General features: G+C 36.4%; 1 protein-coding gene across 2 annotated transcripts in view; it reads left to right on the top strand.

The window, feature by feature from the left end:
• fgf14 (fibroblast growth factor 14) overlaps positions 1–19,250 on the top strand; it is a 157,092-nt gene that overhangs the window by 77,498 nt on the left and 60,344 nt on the right. Inside the window, exon 1 of one of the 2 annotated variants that reach the window (XM_055214693.2) lies at positions 17,334–18,705. The exons of the other annotated variant lie outside the window; for it this stretch is intronic. Coding sequence (XP_055070668.1) covers positions 18,513–18,705 — 193 coding nt within the window. The 5' untranslated portion in view covers positions 17,334–18,512. Of the gene's footprint in view, positions 1–17,333; positions 18,706–19,250 lie in introns of those variants that run through there. 2 annotated transcript variants of the gene reach the window in all.

The raw sequence follows: 19,250 nt of genomic DNA, 5'->3' as shown, positions 1-19,250 counted from the left end.
TGTTTCAAGAAGAGTGTGAAATCTGGAGCTACAAAAATGTACGGTATGTGGAAAGTAATGTGTTTTTTTTAATAGTGCTGCAACGGATCGCAGTTGATCCGTGATCCATACGGATCACGACCCACGGTTCGGCTCACATGTAATTCGCGGATTAAAGGCGCTCTAAGCAAATCTGTGTGATGTCACTTCTTGTTGACGTTCGAAGTGTTTTCAAACAAAACGAAGCTTAGCTAACTCTTCTCCTCCCCCTCCCTTTCGTGCTTTCTGAACGAGTCATGAACGCGCCCAACCCCCACTCCCAAATCCTTTGTGTCGTTTATTGGCTGGAACACTTTGTTATGTTTCGTGGTGGTAGGTTTGACCACTTTGTTTTTGATGCAGTTTGCGAAGCATGGGCTGTCTACAGAGACCGCTTTTTTACAGTGCAGTGGACAGGCAGCTAGCAGGTAGTGAGGAGATGTTTACTGTAGAAAACAAAAAAATTGTATGGCCTAAAACGCGTGAATTCGCTTAGAGCACCTTTAATACACAAATTTAAATAGGGAAAGTTTATCATTTGAATGTGTTTCAAAGGTTTGCAAATGTTAACATTCAAGTGATTTTAAACAATTTAACTGTAAAAAGGCGCTAAAGTGAGCAGTTTACTTTACGCACAAACGCCGTTTGTAATTTGCCCTCTGTCTGTGTGTGTGTGTTTGTGTGTGTGCGCGTACATAAGGGCACTCAATACTGCACACACAGAGAGATGTGTTTCAAAAAGCAAATGAATATAAAATCTTTCTGTTCTTGACAGGGCACATACAAACAAAATTATCTCAACAGTATTCTTTTTATAATAAAAACATTTGTTTATGTGTGTGTATAGATTAGAAGCAGTAACCAGTCTGTGCCTATTTGGTCTTAAAGAGACAGTAACCTCAATTAACCTACTTAAGTCTGTCTCATTAATGTTAATCAAACAACCCAAGACAAAGAGAAAATCACTTCTGAAGCTCTAAAAAATAATAATTACATTTAATTAATACAATAAATACAGTATTATTATTTAATTGATTTGATTTCTGTACCTAATGATAATTTTAGACTTTATTTAATGTGCAACTTTGTTCTTTTTTATAAATGTTTGTAATTTCTTGATTTTTTATTAGATTTTCCCATCCTTTTTTGGCTGATCCGAAAAATGATCCGATCCATGCCTCAAAAACCGTAATGTGATCCGAAACGGGGGTTTTGTGATTCGTCGCACCCCTATTTTTACCATAAACCACGCAAACACATTGTATTATACACAAAATAACATTGTTTTTTAGCAATGAAATAGGTGCTCTTTAAAAGATATTTGAAGAAACCCCTGACCCAAATTATGAGCAATAATAACGATCTTACTGCGATCACACCATAATTACACCATCCCACTATTTAATTCATGTTATAAAGATGGCTCTTTTAGTTTTGTCATCCCTGAAAGTTACAGCATCAGATGTATTAACAGACATCTAGCGATTCGTGTACCATTAAAAAAAATGATTCATTTGAAAAAAGACATCCTGTGAAAAACCCATGATGTCAGCCGATGGGGCAGGATGATATGCATCATGCATCATGTGGCTACTAGAGAAGAGCGCCAATGGATCTTAACCCGAGATAGATGAGAACAAGCAATCTCATTTAAGCATGTCAATAAAGCCATGCTTTCACTAGAATTGACCATATGTCAGAAAGACCTGGGCAGAGAAGGAGAAAGATCCCAAACCAGGCTTTTCCTCTAGGTTGGGGCTATATAACAAGTGCTGTAAGGTCATGTGCCTGGTGTTGTAGAAAACATGAACACAGCTACATTTGTCTTTCTTTGTTTCATCCTATCTCTCTCTCTCTTTCTCTCTCTCTCTCTCTTTCCCCATCTTTCTGTCCTGTGAAATGGATGTATCCTGTCATGGTCCATTACCACTCTTTCTCCACCCTGAAAGATGTCCTCCAATCTCTAAATTGAACTTTTAAGATGTCTGCTCTTGTCATTATATTAACCCTGTGGCGTGCAGCTCTTCAGAATAGAAGACCATAGATCCTTACAGTCGGAATATGAGGAGCTCAGATGCAAAACACGCTTAACTCCAGCGTTGTCAAAAATAAGATAATGATGTTAACCAATTGCTCTCTGTGTGTACTATACGTTCATCAAATACTTTCACATTAAATTTATTCAATTTCAGCCTCAGGCCATTCAGAAATACCGGTTTGTTGGCAGAATCCATTAAGAGTCTGATGCTAAATTTTTTTTAATTTACAACATGTCAGACGCGCTTAGCAGGTTTTACATCTGATTTATATTTTGTGTCAGTGCTGTCAGTAAGCAAAAGCCCAGACAGAAAAGGGGAGATATGTTTTTTGTATGGGATCTGTTATAATGTTAATGAGTTAAAGGATAAGACTTAAAGGGATAGTTCACTCAAAAATAAAATGTCATAATTTTCTCATCCTCATGTTGTACTAAACCTGTATGAATTTCTTTTTTTCTGCTGAACACAAAAGAAGATATTATGGAAGTATTTTAATAAGTGATGATAAAGATATTTTGATAAATGATGGTAAGCATACTCTTGGCGGCACCTATTGAATTCCATCGTATTTGTTTTTCCTACTATGGAAATCAGTGCATACAATCAGCCCTGTGCTTAACATCATTTATCATAATATCTTCTTTTGTGTTTAGAATTTTTTTTGATGGGGCAGCCATTCAGCAAAGCCCTAACAACCATGTTTTTCTGTGCTGTTGTCTGTTAATAATAGTTTTCACAAAGTTAATTAGTTAGACACTGCTTGTAATGAAATCTCAGAATCATTTGTCTTGGCTCTCATTTGTGTTAATTGATTGTGGTGCGTCATCATTAGCTGTATGTTTGCTTATTAATAAGAGCAGATAAGTGCGCAGCAGAGCACACGCTGAAGCAGGCAGTTCATTTCAGAGAAAAATTCTCCCAAAGACCCATTTTAGGCTAATTTTTGCATGCTTTTTTGGGATTTATTTTCCTTCATGACTATACTCAGATGTGTGAGACGGTTTGTATGAACATATATCTTTGAGCATTATAATTTTGCAGGCATTATTTATTCTCTAACAGCAACCTTACACACCAACTAAAGTTAAAGGTCACGTTCTTCCTGATCCCACTTTTTAAACCCTAGTTACAGTAGTGTGTAATGTTGCTATAATAGCATAAATATTACCTGTAAAATGATAAAGCTCAAAGTTCACTGCCAGGCGATATATTTTCTTTAATAGAATTCCTCTTTTAAAGCCTACAGCAAACGGCCGGTTTGGACTACAGCCCTTTATATCCTGCTTTAATGATGTCAGTAAAACGGTTTTTTGACTAAACTCCGCCCACAGGAATATGTCAGTCACCAGCTTTGGCTCAAACGGCTCTGCTAAGCTAAACTGCTATCGAATCACAGCACACTAAACAAACGACACAATCAGAACTCATTACGTATTTCTGAAGGAGGACTTCATAGAACAAGGAAGACATCAGCCTGTTTTGAGGACAGTGAAAAAAGCGCTATACAGATAAGTAAATTGTGTAAAAAATAATGTGTTTTTACACTTGAAACATGAACACGTTATATTGCGCACTGTAAACACAATCAAAGCTTCAAAATCATAGAAAGAACGGGACCTTTAAAAAAATGTGATCACGAAAAAGGGACGCTTTAATGTATCAATATGTATCTTTGAAGTACCAATATTTAAGTTGAGGTACTAATACGCACCCATAAGGTACAAAGAAGTGCTTTTTGATAGCTAGTGCCCCAGCAACAGCTTTTATATCTTTTTTCTGAGCATATCTATGCATACTGCAGGGCTGCCCGATATATCGGCCAATGATGCTTGCATGCTTCTCAATGAATTACGGTGAAATGCCGCTACATCCAAAAGCCAGATGGCGCTCTCGTGCAGAAACTCAATATGCACTGCAGACGAAGAACCATACACTCGCAGCTATGACCATAGATATGTAAGGCATGCGCTGCTGGCCAATTGAGTGGAACGTCTGCATTTGGTGGCCATCTTACCACAGGCAGGTCGCTCACTCACCTGTAGCATTGAGTTTTAATGGTGCAGGTACTTTTAAATGACCATAACTTGCTTAATTTTCTACCGATTTTCAAACGGTTTGGTTTGTTATAAACGTCAAAGATGTACCTATGACACTGCATACTTATTCAATAAAATAAAATGTCATGAAACATGTTAAAGCACCCAGAATTATAGCCAATTGGTAGAAAATTGAGCAAGTTTCATTTAAAAGTACCTGCACCATTAAAACTCAATGCTATGAGTGAGCGAGCTGCCTTTGGTAAGATGGCCGCAAGGTGATGACTTTAGAGACTCCGCCGTAACACATCTAGCCTTAATTATACATATCTATATGGCTATGACACGTAGCTCCAGGAAATGGCTTAAGGATATAAATATTGCTTTTCTCAATTTCTCAATTTGTTTCAGGTATTTTCATGATAATAAAGTATAGGTTTAATGATTATGTGTGATGACTGTTCAAATGCATGTTATAAACGACTCAAACTAACAGTGATTTCAGATCAATAAGGACTTACTGATCAAAAGCCGTAGTACATGAAATAGTTGTGAATAACATCGGCTGTGCGTTTCAGAATAGTTATCGCCCACGCATTATTAGTGTATATCTGCATTTATAGTGCACCCCTAATACTAACCAGTATGTATGCATGTTCTCTGTGATCGTTGCACTGTTAACGCAATGCTTTACATGTGCAGTGCTGATAGAGATGCTAATTTGATAAATGCTCCTATGGGTTGATTTTGAATGGGAGTGACAAATGGTCTACAATATACTGTTGTGTGGGTTGAAGAATACTGCATTTTTTTTGTATAGTCCAAATGAACCCATTTCCCTACAGTATGTGAATGGCGGTGCGGCATTAAAAATGCAATGGCTGATGTGTTTAATAAATGGTTACTTGGATGGGCATACACTGCCCTTGATAAACTGATCTCTATTTATACGCAACTTGTAATGTGAGACTGAAAGCAAGCTGTCTTTATCAACGCCAAAGCATTTCATGATTTTGCAAACAGTGTGTGATCATATTAAAACACACATCATACACTAGCCACACACTCCTATTGGCCTGTGTCTCACCCTGTAATCCATGATGTGAGGTTCAGAGCTGTGAGCACCTACAGAGAGCGCTTGCATTACGTAACATCTGGAAATGACATAATACACTCCCGAACTTCTTACTGATTATGACATAGCAGGGTTAGGAAAAGACAATAGATCAATCTATCAGCCGGAGCATGCAGTGCAGTTATCTAATGCTTTTGAATTGGGGAAATGGTGCCTGCAGCAGATCACAGTAAGCATGTCATCCAGATCCCTACCAGATGTTTCGTGATCATGTAAGTGCCAGTGTGTGTTGCAATTTGACATGCATGGATAGCTGACTTGTCTTCATGTTTGTTTATGAGCAGCATGTGGCCCTAGATTGTGGATCTAAAACTGCTGTCTTTCACAGATGGGTCATGTGTTTTGTTTGCTAATGAAATCAGTGAACTGTTTGCAGTATCTGCCTGAAGTGGCCCTATTTGGCCACTTGAGGGCATCTTTGTTGTCTTAAGCATATACATAAAGGTCTTACAGGTTCCTTTTTGTGCATTCCTCCATATTTTCCAAACACACTATGCTCATATTCATATTCAAATACCACAGTGTTAGAAACATGTGTTAACACAATCTCTACATTTTTCATAAAATTACTAATATGACATTTGTTTACAGGTTTTCAAACTGCTCTGATTTGGAAAACCTCACTATAAATGTGGTTTACTTGGTGTAAGATTACATTCAAATGTTGTGTTGACTGTTGTTACATGTTGTATTCATCGTATTCAGCTCTATAGCTGTATTATTTATCACATTGTGGCAGATAATGGCTGTAATAAAGAATTGTTTAGGCACATTTTGCAGTTTAAGGCTGTGATATTACAGATACTGTATCACTGAGCTGGTCTCTGATGTGCTCTTCACCTCCCTCTTGTGGTTGTCTAACAGTATAGCACAAAGCAAACATTTATCAGTACTAGCAACAATCATTTATAACCTGTCTTTGCCATTGGCATCTTTCCATCTATAACATTTTTCAAAATATAACATTACTCGATACATTAAACTTTACCTATGTAATCTATTTTTCCCACATATGTTATTGCAGTAACTTTAATTATGTATCTAGTTATTGGGTCAGTTTCCTGGACAGGGTTTAGATTAATCCAGGACTAGGCCTTAGTTATTTAAGGACATTTAAGTAGTTTTTACAAACAAACCTTACAAAAAACAATGCGGGTGTGCATCTTGAGACAAAACAATGGCAGTGATATGTTAAGATGTGTCAGTAAAAGGTGTTTTGCACTTTAGTCAAACATGCACTTTAGTCTGGGACTAGGATAAGCTTGCCTGGGAACCCCCCCCCCCCATTAAGATTTAGTAGCTATTTAAAGACTTTTGACGCAGGAACAAACACCTGACCTGCTGCTTCACTAATCCAGAAAATGTACAAACTATAAATCATTATAAGCAATTATATCATTTCTGTCAAAGCATTGCTCAAAAAATTACTGTTTACCACAGTTTACTGTTATTTATATTTATGTGCCCACTTTTATACTCTGAGTTTACTATATAAATAACCTTTGTTGCTGATATAGCATTACAAATACTAAATAAATAAATGTGCCTACTTTTACCTACATAAATCACATAAATGAATATTTTTCTTTCATAATACAAAATATGTCAACATTTTTATGTCATTTTTAAATGTAACTTTATGTAATTAATGACTTTATTAAAACAGTTGTTGGTAACACTTTATTTTACACTGCCTTTTATTATAGTAATAATAGTACTTTTTGCATTATTAAATCCAACTAACACTAAACTAAACACAAAGTGGATCAGAGGTGTATAATACTTAAGTATTTTAGTTACATTTTCCAAGCATCTATGTGTTTGTCTTGGGAAAAAAATTACTTTTCTTTACTAAAAAATGTTCACTACATTCTAAAGCATAAAATCATACTGTGAATTCATTATATATTGCATATTAAAATTGATTTAATGCCTAATTACATAAAAATTGTGTACTTTTACTTTCTTGAGTAAAAGTACGATTTTTTTTACATAAGTAAAAGTATAAAAAATTACTAGATGTTTAATGTACTTAAATATTAAATATAAACCAAAAACTTGAAATTATGAAATGTAGTGGAGTAAAAATTATGATAATATGTTTTGGAATGTTTGTTTTCCAAAGAATACGAATACGAAAAATTGAAAATTTACTTTTATGTAGAAAGTAAAAATACTTAAGTACTATACAACTCTGAAGTGGATCTACTACTAGATCTACTTAAAAAATACTTCAATTGGTAACACTTACATTTTTTAACCTAAATTTTTACACAATTTTTTTTTAGGTGTTACCAATTAAAGCCATTTTTGAGGTTAATCCAACTTTTACTTTTAGTGTAGTACATGTGTACATGTAGTAAGTACATGTTGTTAATTGTAAGTACTCTTTACTTAAATGTACTGTAAACAGTGTTACAGTGATGCCTTACAATAAAGTGTGACTTAGATACTATTAGTGGTGGCAGTTGACTTCTTTTTTCAAGGGCGAAGTTCGTCACAACATGTATGTAGCCCATCATGTGTGTGGTTCGTAATTTTAAAATATGTGTTCTGTGCGTTTAGTGTTCCTGCGTGCATCACGTGTCTTATCAAAATAAGGTTTATGATAAAAGAGACGCTCGCATTTGCCAGATACTCTCATAATCTCATGCGTAATCAGAGTTTACTTAGTGTCTTGCGTGTATTTTGTGAACGTGAGCATCTCTTTTATAATAAAAGGTTTTGAAGCGTGTGTAGCAGGCACTTATTTTTTTGTTGCGTCATCGTTTACATGACGCAACAAACACATATTTTGAAAACACGAGCAACACACATGACACTCCAAACACATATTTTGAATTTGCGCCCACTTGAGCAGTCATGAGCCACTGGATACTATTACAGTATTAGAATCTCAAGCATATCTTTTCCAGCGATTTTACCTTTACTACTTTTATCCTATTCATTTTTTATCCATTTTCACATTCATTAATTTATTTAATTTTTAAATTAATATTTTCCCTGCACAGCTGTCCCCTCATTTTGTGGATGTTGTGTGATCTTTAAATGGAGAATTTGTTTACTGTAACTACTGCAGCTTTTATGAGTTGACTTGTCTGTGTTTGTAGTCATTCTCATACTGTCTAAACATATATTTTGTGTTGAGCAATGTGTGATTGGGATAGTATTTTTGAAATACTATCTGGAGCAATGTTGACTGATATGCAGTGGTTATATCTTCACACCTGAGTGAGGATCACTAATAGTATTACACACTTCTGTGTCTGCTGCAATTCAGACTTAACTAATCTCATTTTCTGGCTGATAAGCAGGGACCAGGCCTGGTCTTTGTCCAATGTTCTTTGCAGCTCACCTTCCCTTGGCTTTTAGCAGCCGGTCAGCAGTTTTTTAAGGGTCTGCAGAATGTATAGGACTCAAGGTTCTTCTTCACTCTGCAGGGACACAAATGAACTGAACCTTCTTTACTTACAGTACAGGTCAGGATGATCAGAATCTTGGATAAGGCTGTAGAAAACATAAGCGGTGTAACAAACATTATAAGACTGTAAGAAGGCAATATTCGTTTGTGGGTATGTTTGTGATCCTTGTAACCTGTAACCTTGCTAAAGTGTCAGAAAATATTAGAATATTATATATAGAATTCCTTTTCGTGCTTTGACCATGTCAGAGTTTTAAATAAATTGACCATCAGGTCTACCACCTTCACCAAGTTTGTTAATACATGTCCACCAGCAGCTTTGACAGTATGGGTCTTTTCATCAATTATATTATAGTTTTTTTTGTGAAACCAAATCTCAGCATATTCAAACTTCAGAATTATGAATATTATTATTATTTTTAAAACTATTTCTTTAATACTGGTCTGTCTCCAGCAGAGTATATTAAACCTCACAGCCTGCTTTAGGTTTCTGTTGACTTGGCCTAAGATTTTTCACTGTATTGCATTCCTGGTCATTTTTCAAAGGAAGTGATATTTAATTCAGGTTCAGCTCCTATTGATTTGTGGTTGCACTAATTTTGTATGAGTTTGACCTGGCTATACAATTACACTGCGACTGAATTAAGATGAATTCATTTCTAAGCAGATCCTGGGTCAGCTAAAAGGATTTCAGCTCTGATAAGTTCTTGTGTTTGTGTTTCCAGAATCAATTCTGTGCTTCTCTGCAAAGACTTAGGGACAAATTTACAAATGGACGAAGGACTATTTAATGTTTAAAGTCTGATTTGCAAGGCAGATTGACTAACACATTTAAAACCCTTATCAAAATTCCTTTAATGGACAATTAGAAATCATTATACAGTGTTGTCAATGCGTCAATGTGTGAAATATATAATACATTTTTAGCACTAGTTTTAAGAGAACTTTCACTGTAAAAAAATCATTGTTGCACTTACATTTTTAAGTTTAATCAACTTGAATTTACAATTCCTTTCTTGACTAGTGAGGACTTGCTATAAATTATATAAATTAAGTTGAAATAACTTAAAGTAGCCAAAGAATGCATTGATAAAATATGTTACATTGTTCTCTGATACCTACATAGAAGGTATCTGACTTTAGTAAGTGTGAAAATGATCCAGAGGCGGTTTTACATGCGCTGTAAAAAAATCTTTGCTTCCCCAACTTATTATTATTATTAATCTTGACTAGATGAGTTGTTATAACTACAGATGCGTTGTTATAAAATAAAGTTGAAAAAAGTCATTTTTTTGTAATTTGTAGCGACTCATCTCTTGTCAAGCTAAATAATAGTAAGTTGACATGACTTGTAAATCTGAGTTGATTCAATAAAAAAATTTAAGGCAGCAAAGATTCAGTGTGTTTATTTACAACCCTAGGATTTTGTCCCCAGAATTAAATTGTCTATTATTATCTTATTTGAAAGGGTCATGAATAATAATGTTGAGCTCTGCTCTGATTGGCTATTTCTAAGAGCAGCTCATTTCAGTAGCTCTGTGTGTGTGCAAACAGACCTTATGTTTGAGCCTGTATCATACGAAGATACCGATTTTGACAAATACTGAATTATTTGGAGATTGGAAATGGACGTATCTGAGTGATAAGTGTGTTTTTCCAGTATGTACTGCAAAACATAGCTGTAACGTCAATAGTAGAACTTTAGCCTAAATGCTAGCATATAGCATTAACTAGCATAAAGCGCTAACTCAGCAGTCACAACTTTGTAATTTATTATTGTAGCAACATTGTAATTAATTTAATGTGTAATTTAATGTTGGGGCGTACATCATGACTGTCATGTCACAGTCGGTGTTATGTTGAGATTGGCCTGTTTTCAAGGTTTTTTTTGCATGTTTTTTGCGTTTAAGCTAATTCAACTTATTTTTTATTTATTTATAGCAACTCCTTACTAGTCAAAAAAGTTCAAATGAATTGTAAATAAACTTAAAAATATAAGTTCAACAAGGATTTTTTTTTCAGCGAGTGAAACAATCCACTGCTCCAAGTTGACCAACAGGATTTTGCATGTAACTGCTGAAACAAGCAGTCAGAGAGAAAGGTTTAGATTGGCACAGATTAAGGATGGACATTAAGCGGCTTGTTGGGTATTAGCATTCAATGGAAGTACCTATTAGAAATCTCACTTATGTCATGAATTGTGGAGTGGCTGATCTCTTTGCTCCCAGCTTACATGTTTATTCTGTTGTGTTCTGTCTTTCTCATGTTTACTGATTACACTGTGTGTGATTGTGTGTAGGGGTTTTGTGGGTGTTCAGCACATCTTTGTTAGGATTTTGGGTGGGTGTGTTCATGTTTGATGCTATTTAGTTGGGGCCAGCATGGAAAGTGGGCCACAGCATGTGCTGTGTGGGAGCATTTAAACTCAGGACAATCCAATAGAGGGCAGATTCCATGTGTGCCAGCTTGTTCCCCATCATGGTATTCTCACTTCTCTGGAAAGTTGTTTGAGCTGCTTATATGGCATTACAGAGTGTAGGTTGGCTAGAGTTTACCTCTGGGCTCCTATTGGGATGATAGCATTTGGATAGTATCAGTGAGCATGATTGAAAAAATGATTCAACATAAAACTATTGGTGTCAGCTAACAGTGAAGTCAAGCAGCATGCAGTGTACAAGGCAATTGCACCTTTATTACAAAAAATTAAAATGAGCACATTTTAGATTGCATGAATGCCTATGTAAACCAAACTGACATGCACAAAATTATTCAGGGGGTTTACTCAAAGCTATATGCTTTTTGGCCCATTTTGTGTGCTTGGGGTCCCTTGGGTTTCCGCAGGGAGATTACTTACCACGGTCCTTCCCTCAGCTCTCTCACAGATCTGAAAAATTTAGGGCTTTCCAGGCAGAGAATCAGCTCATTTAAATTCACAGTCTCTGCCCAGGGTTTCTCGGATGAGCATCTTTTTGCTCTTCTGCTGATGAGACAGTTTTGAATGTTGCATACTTAAAACTGGATCAAAGGACAAGCAGAGATGTGAGAGGAATATTAAATTCTTCTAACAATATCTTTTAGATTTGACTATTTTCCCCCTTTAGGGGCTCATCCCAGCCTCTTTCATCCCCCTGGCGGGAGTAATGGTGTGTGATACGTTGTGTTCTTCCCTGTCATTAAGAGCTATTCACCCTGCTATCACTGTTTAGGGGTCAGTGGTGAGCCAAAATTAAAGAGGTATACATCACTGAGCCCTGTTTCGTCAGCTCCACACACATGATAGAGTTTCACATACAATGGTGGCCAAAAAGAAATACATTTTTTAAAAATAAAAGTTTTTAATGTATAAAACCTTTTATTGCTTTGTAACATATATTTTTTTTACATTTCTGGTTAGTGGGTGAACTTCAAGGAGTAGTTCACCCAATAATGGTCCCCATTGACCATTTTTATTCCTACTATGGGCCCCATTTTTGGGTGGACTACTCGTTTCAGTGCTACAAATACTACAGATTATAAGATTAAAAGAATAACGGGTATACAGATACACGCTAAAAATGGTGCTAAATATCAATAAAAGTGATTCACTGCATATAATCATAGGGGAACTTGGGGAACTAAACCTGTGTAGAACCATATTGTGCTATATTTAACCATAAGTGGTGCTAAATAGGTGCTCTGTAGCGCTAAAAATGGTCTGCTAAATCGTTAGCAGTATTTAGCACCATTTTTAGGGTGTAGATGGCTGTCACAATAGTGCTTTTCACATCTAAAGATTTCAATGATTCTTTATAAAGCAGCATTTTCAGTCATCACACATAAACTGGATTTCAGACTTGCGGCCAAAAAAAAAGGAGGATTTTGCATTGTCCCAAGAAAGCTCTAGGGTGTTATGGGCTATTGCCATGTCACTGCGATGTGGTTGCTAAGGCGTTTCAAGTAATCCCTAGATATGGGTTAGGCCCCTTCTTTATTGTATCTTTGACATTTTTATGCTTCTGTCTTCACACCTATTACAAATCCTGTTGCTTGGAAAACTAATAGGACACCTTTCCGCAACGAGTCACACAATTTGAGGTACCATTCAGGTTGTATAAATGATGCGGGGAGTTACAAGTTAGTGTTGGGGTTTGTTCAGATCTCTTAGCAGCAAATAACATTTATTAATTTTTATTTAGGAAGAAATAGGGTAATCTATAAGCCTGTGTCTGCTCTATAACTAAATAGCACATTTTAATTAATTCAGCCCCCTTGTTTATTGGCAACACAAATGAAATATTTCTGTTGAGTTTTAATGATTCAGAGTTTATAGCCTGTGATAAAATAGCTAAAGAAAATGTGCGCATAATTGTTTTCTAGGAAGTTTCCTTACTTATATTTTATTAGGACACATTTTCCATTCTCACCTAATGAGATCTGTTGTTGATATTTAAATGTCAGACTAAATGGCAAAACCCTTAAGCACAAACAGACTTGAATTGATCTGCTGGATTCTCTTGTTCTTGTCTCATTAATCTAAAATGTGATTTAACACAAGTTCTCGTCTCCTTTTGGCTTTTAGCGTGATTTAGAGACTTAGCTTCAGGCTTTCTGGTTCATTTTTAAAAGGCTTCATTTAAACAGGATAACATTTTTATAACAAATGCACAACCTCTGAGTAGTCTAATAAAATACTGTGTCAAGAAAAAGATGATAAAAAATCCTGTTAGATATTTCTGCAGTTTTGGTAGTCATATGGAAGTGGGTGGTTTAATTCAGTACATTGGATTGTACAGTATATCATGCAGCAATCTCTGGCATATTTTGGCAAATTAAGTAATTTGGATATTTCATGTATACAGAAAATGTACTGCATACCGAAATACTACTATGAGCAGTGTGATTGTATACCATTCTGAAACCTGACATGGTTTTAGTAGACCATGGTTTTAAGTAATACTGTTATTTATTCATGCCTGTTTAAGCATTATAGGCTTAAAATAGTACCGTGGTCCTATAATGGAATGGCATTGTGCTGCAGATGTTGCCTTTTAGTTTAAGACTATAATAAAACAAATGGTCATCATAATATATCATATTTACACAATATACTCATGTTTAATGTTTGAGCATGAAATGAAATTATGAGATCCATAGCTGTCTGTAGATTTAAAATGAGCATGAGATTTTCTATTTATGTCTCATCTTATTCAATAATTTCGTTGTCACTTTGGCAGAACACTAATGTCTGATTTTCTTGTAATCCCATGATGTGTTACCTCTGTCTTGTCTGCTTAAGCCATTAAAAAAAGATGAAGAGAACTGTAAAACACTGCAGCTATTCTCCAGCATATTCACTGTCTTTGAAGAGCCTTCTGTGTTTTCAACGTCCCACAATGGACTGGTGACATTTCAGAAAGCCGATTAAACCCAGCTGACAACACTAACCAAAAATCATTACTATCTCAATTAAATTAAGCTCCGTCTCTCACCCCAACAGTGTGAAACAATTTGATTTGGACAAAAAAGTGCTAAATCTCTTGTTTTTTCCCCATCCCATCTCAGAATATGACGTTGACTGTAATTTATAACTGCTGTCATCACAGCGGCTAATAAAGCCTTTCAGCCCTGAAGGCTTCAATAGAGATACAGACTACTGTACCAGCTGGCTTATTTATTTGGTATGTTTTCTGTTAAAAATCTTGAAGAAACATATTGTGCTCATTTCTTTAGTTATGGTGGATTTATACAGTAGTTTTAGTTTTCTGGCACCTCTGTCTCTTGTCCACTATCTTATGTATTTCCCTTTCATATACACTCTAAAAACAAATGGCTATATAGCACCGTTTGTTTTTAGAGTGTATGCGTATCTTTAGAGAATTGCACAGTTGTATAAAACAGAGATTTACGTTTTCGGATGACTATTTTATATGTTCTCATAGCTTAACTAGGTGTTGTACATGAGTTGGTTTTTATCAACATGTGTGTCTTCTTTTTAGCCTTTGATGTAAATCACTGTGGTCAGCTTTGGTTGTTTTATTGTTATATAAATAAACAAGAATTAACATTAAAATGATTTTCATGTTTCATTCACCTAGTGTTAAAGGGACACTCCAATTTATTGAAAATAGGCTCATTTTCCAGATCCCCTAGAGTGAAACATTTGGTTTTTACCGTTTTGGAATCCATTCAGCTGATCTCCAGGTCTGGCGGTACCACTTTTAGCATAGCTTAGCAAAATCCACCGAATCTAATTCAATGACCTAAGACCATTAGCATCACGCTCACAAACAACCAAAGAGTTTCGATATGTTTCCTATTTAAAACTTGACTCTTCTGTAGTTACATTGTGTACTAAGACCAACAGAAAATTAAAAGTTGCGAAAAGGCCGATAGGAACTATACTCTCATTCCGGCGTAATAATCAAGGATTTTGCTGCGATACCTTGGGTGCAGCAGGCGCAATGATATTACGCACGCAGTGCATGAAAAGTCTCCTTCTATTGAAAGTAACCAAGGGGCGTGCTGCATGATATCATTGCGCCTGCTGCAGCCATGATACGGAACAGGAAAAATATTGAAACTCTGGTTATTTTTGAGCGTGATGCTAATGGTCTAATGAGATTCAATAGATTATGCTAAGCTATGCTAAAAGTGGTACAGCCAGACCCTGAGATCCACTGAATGGATTCCAAAACTGTGAAAATCAAATGTTTCACTCTAGGGGAGCTGGAAAATGACCATATTTAAAAAAAGTGGAGTGTCCCTTTAATAAAAACCAGGGGCCAGTTGCATAAACATCACTGGATTGTGTCTTAAGAACGTGTCTGTCCAACTAGCAATTAGTTAAAAAAATTAAAAAGATTACTTACTTGTAAGACTAGTCTAAGACTAGTCCTTTATGCAACCGGCCACATGTGGAGGACAGCATGGAAAGTTGGAGTTGACTCTCATTTATGTTTCTAGTAATTAATTTTACATCAAATTACTTCTGAATTAAGCATGTGTTACACATATTAAAATCTTTGAGCCCTGCTGTTCATATAATGGCTTTAACTTTAAACTCTGGGTAAACGTGTGATTGATAAATATATTTAACTTTAGCTTACCATAGTAAAAGTTCACAATGAGTATAGATGATTCTTACTGAAGCATTTTCATTTGAAGCCATAGGGTATCGTCTCAGACAGCTGAACAACAATTATATGGAGCAGTCAGTCAGATCTTACTAACAATGTTACCTGTGAGTATAGACCCTATAAATGGGACCATCATTGACAGACAGACAGGGAAATGTGCTGCTGTTTCCTCTGTTGAATGTGCAATGGGTTTGCTATGGAGTCTCACACATTTAGAAGAAAAAAGCATGTAGGTACGTGCACACTCTCACATTCGTGACAGTGCAGTTGTCTTTTTTGACTTCAGTTTATCATTTGTGTGCAAGATATTTATTATTGAAATGCTTATTCTGGTTGGTCTGTCTTTTGTCATGTATGCATTACAGAGTTTTTATACATACTCTTTCAAAAATACTGTCTATAAGCCTGTAAACTACAAAAGATGTAATGTTTTCAGACATTTTCATTACTGTATGATTTGTGTGTGCTATTGTATGCAGTCATAGTTAAGCTGACAGTGTCCGCTGCTGGCGGCTGCGCAAACTGCAGTGACTCTGTCACTGGCAGCAATGCATTTAATTTAAGCTTGCAGTATTTAAGCAATCCGGTTTTCCTGTCTATAGATGATTTCTCTCTGTATGCCTATAACCATTTCATTTTTGTATTTTGGACATTTCTTTGCATTTTTGTTGTTGTGAAACAAGCATGTAATAATGATAGATCTAATAGCATATTTCATATAGCCTATTCTTGTATTTTCTTCATACTTTGCTCAAGCAGTGTCAGGTCTGCAAATACCATGCAACAGCTACAGCATCATTTTGTTCGAGAGGAAGGGGTTGAAAATCCAGCAGGGATGAAAGACTGAATATTTCATTGCAGTCACAAACAGCAGATGGCCCTCTTGAGTTTATATTTTTTATTCCTCGTCTGTGATTGTGTTTCTCTGGTGATATTAATCTAAATGAGAAAATACTCCGTGTTATTGGGGCATGATATTAAATTGGCACCCCAGCCCTTATCGCAACACTCATTACCATATGATTAAAGAAACAGACAACAGATAAGTGTGGACCTGTAGCAAAAACATCAACTCCTCCATACAATATGAATATACATTATAGGTGAGTTTCTCTGAAGTCAAACAGGTGCGTTTGTCTCACGAGGGCCTCATACATGTGATGGAGGTTCTCTGGTTTCTTGTGCGCACGTGGGGAGTGTGGGTGGGGTTCTGGTGCTGAATTTACATGCAGGCATTTCATTTATTTGGCTTTTGGACGGAATAATTATTTATATATACAATTGTACTTCGTGTCAACATTTATGTCACGTGAAAAATATATAAATGCATTTTTATGACAGAACAAGATTAATCAACATACTTATCACTGCACATAGCACCAGCTTTTGAAAGAATTTAGCAATTTCACAAGAGCAATGTTTGCAATTACACAGCTTGAGAAAATGAAAATCTGTTCATTTAAATTGTATTAGTTATACTCTCAGAGAAGTTGAGCTATACACGGACATTGGCTGAGGTAAAAAAAAAGAAAGGTAGGTTTCTCGTCTTTGAAACGATGTCAGAGGATGAGTTTGTTGTTAAGACTTGTTGGTGATCTATCTATGAGGCTGAGGCGGGAAGCGCGTGGTCGTTAAGACTTGTTGATGCCGTTGATCTACAGTATGAGGCTGAAGCGGGAAGCGCGTGCGCCTCACTCGCTCCAAAAGGCTGAAGACGCTAAATGAGCTCGAGCTTGAGGATCATTTTTTGAATACGTTTCTCTCTTTTTCTTCACTGGCTCATTTGGCTATTTGCTGCACATCTTTATGGTCCCGCTTCGGGCGAAAACGACTTTTTATTCGAGTTTATTTGTTTGTTCGTTCCTGTCACACCGCGTATACGTCATTCTCACCGGAGCCGGTCAGCGTTGCATTTCTCCCTCAGAAGACACGCGACTTTACAGAAAGCAAAAACGCATATCATTATTGAAAAACCATCTGACCTGAAACATGGCTGAATGGAGACCGATCGTCTGAGAAGACCCCTTAAGAAGTATCTGAATATCAACAAAAAGACATTCAAACTTACCTCAACTCATCGCCGTCTCGACGTTGTTATCAGTCGCGTGGACTATTGAAGATGACTGAACATTTTGGCGAAGCAAACGTGGATTTTTGCTGAACTTGGTGAATATGTGAGACATATGAATATGTGTAGTCGCAGGGCTCCACCTGGGAGAAGAAGGTGGTCGCGTTTCTCCGCGTGACAGCTCAGAAACGAGAAACGCTGTTTGTTCAGACTCCGGGAGTGGACGTGGCTGTCCAGGGTGCTGAATTTCATCCTACCGGGTTGAAAACAAGGAGAGTGACGGATAAGAGGTACTGTCGAGCGTGGATAAACAGCTGAATAGATCTGCATATTATAATATATTTGGAAGAACAGGACAACTTCTGATGAAAATCATTGTCAGGATTGAAAAGTAACCTGTAAACCGTGTGACTTTTGTGCAATTGTTTTTTTAAACACTGGGGAACATGCGAAGGACGAACAGTTAAGTAATACTTCACCTTTGTATTCATTATGCTAATTCGGCGTCGTATATTCCCGTTCGTCATGTGTGGATATCTTTGATCATCATCCGTTTCTATCAAAGGGCAGGAGCAAACAAACAGTCGCAAAAATGGGACAATAACTGAGACAGATCGGGCGGTTTGTTGTTGTTGTCTGTGCTTTGTGTGTAAGGAGTTCAACAGCCCTGTTTTTGAGACATGGCAGCCGCAATTGCCAGCGGTTTGATCCGGCAGAAGAGACAGGCACGGGAGCAGCATATAGACCGACCATCCACCAACAGAAGGAGGAAAAGCCCCAATAAAAATAAAGGGCTCTGCAACGGGAATCTGGTCGACATCTTCTCCAAAGTGCGAATCTTCGGCCTCAGGAAACGCAGACTACGACGACAAGGTGTGGGAAGTTTCATAAACCAAACAATAATTGTGCAGATAAGCAATCTATGCAGGTGCATGCGGTGTTTAATTGCCTTCAGACAACAGATACGCCCACATTTCAATTCCACATTCATATACATTCATATTTTGTGCATAGTCTTGACTAACCAAGGACGGAATTTAGCTTCTGTTTGTTATGATGAGTATTTGGCTTGGCAAGAATAGCTTATAGGATCTGGGTAGACTTGTGTAGTGTCTTAATATTTCTTTGACATTCAGTTTCACTGGCAGTGTTCACTTGAGTTCTTCCCTCAGTCAGCAAACCTGTCACAATTTATGACACAAGTGGTTAAGTCAGTATTAAGATGTACTCAACTTAAATCTATGTACGTCATATATATATATATATATATATATATATATATATATATATATATATATATATATATATATATATATATATATATATATATATATATATATATTTATATATTGTCATTCGAGGCACGTTGTCTTTCATTTGTGAACCAACACATGCCACATTTATTTAGAGCTAGATAT

The sequence above is a fragment of the Misgurnus anguillicaudatus genome, chromosome 17, assembly GCF_027580225.2.
Source record: "Misgurnus anguillicaudatus chromosome 17, ASM2758022v2, whole genome shotgun sequence".
NCBI classification, from domain to species: Eukaryota; Metazoa; Chordata; class Actinopteri; order Cypriniformes; family Cobitidae; genus Misgurnus; species Misgurnus anguillicaudatus.
Note: the sequence above shows the minus strand (reverse complement) of the source record. Positions and strands in the feature narration are given on the sequence as shown.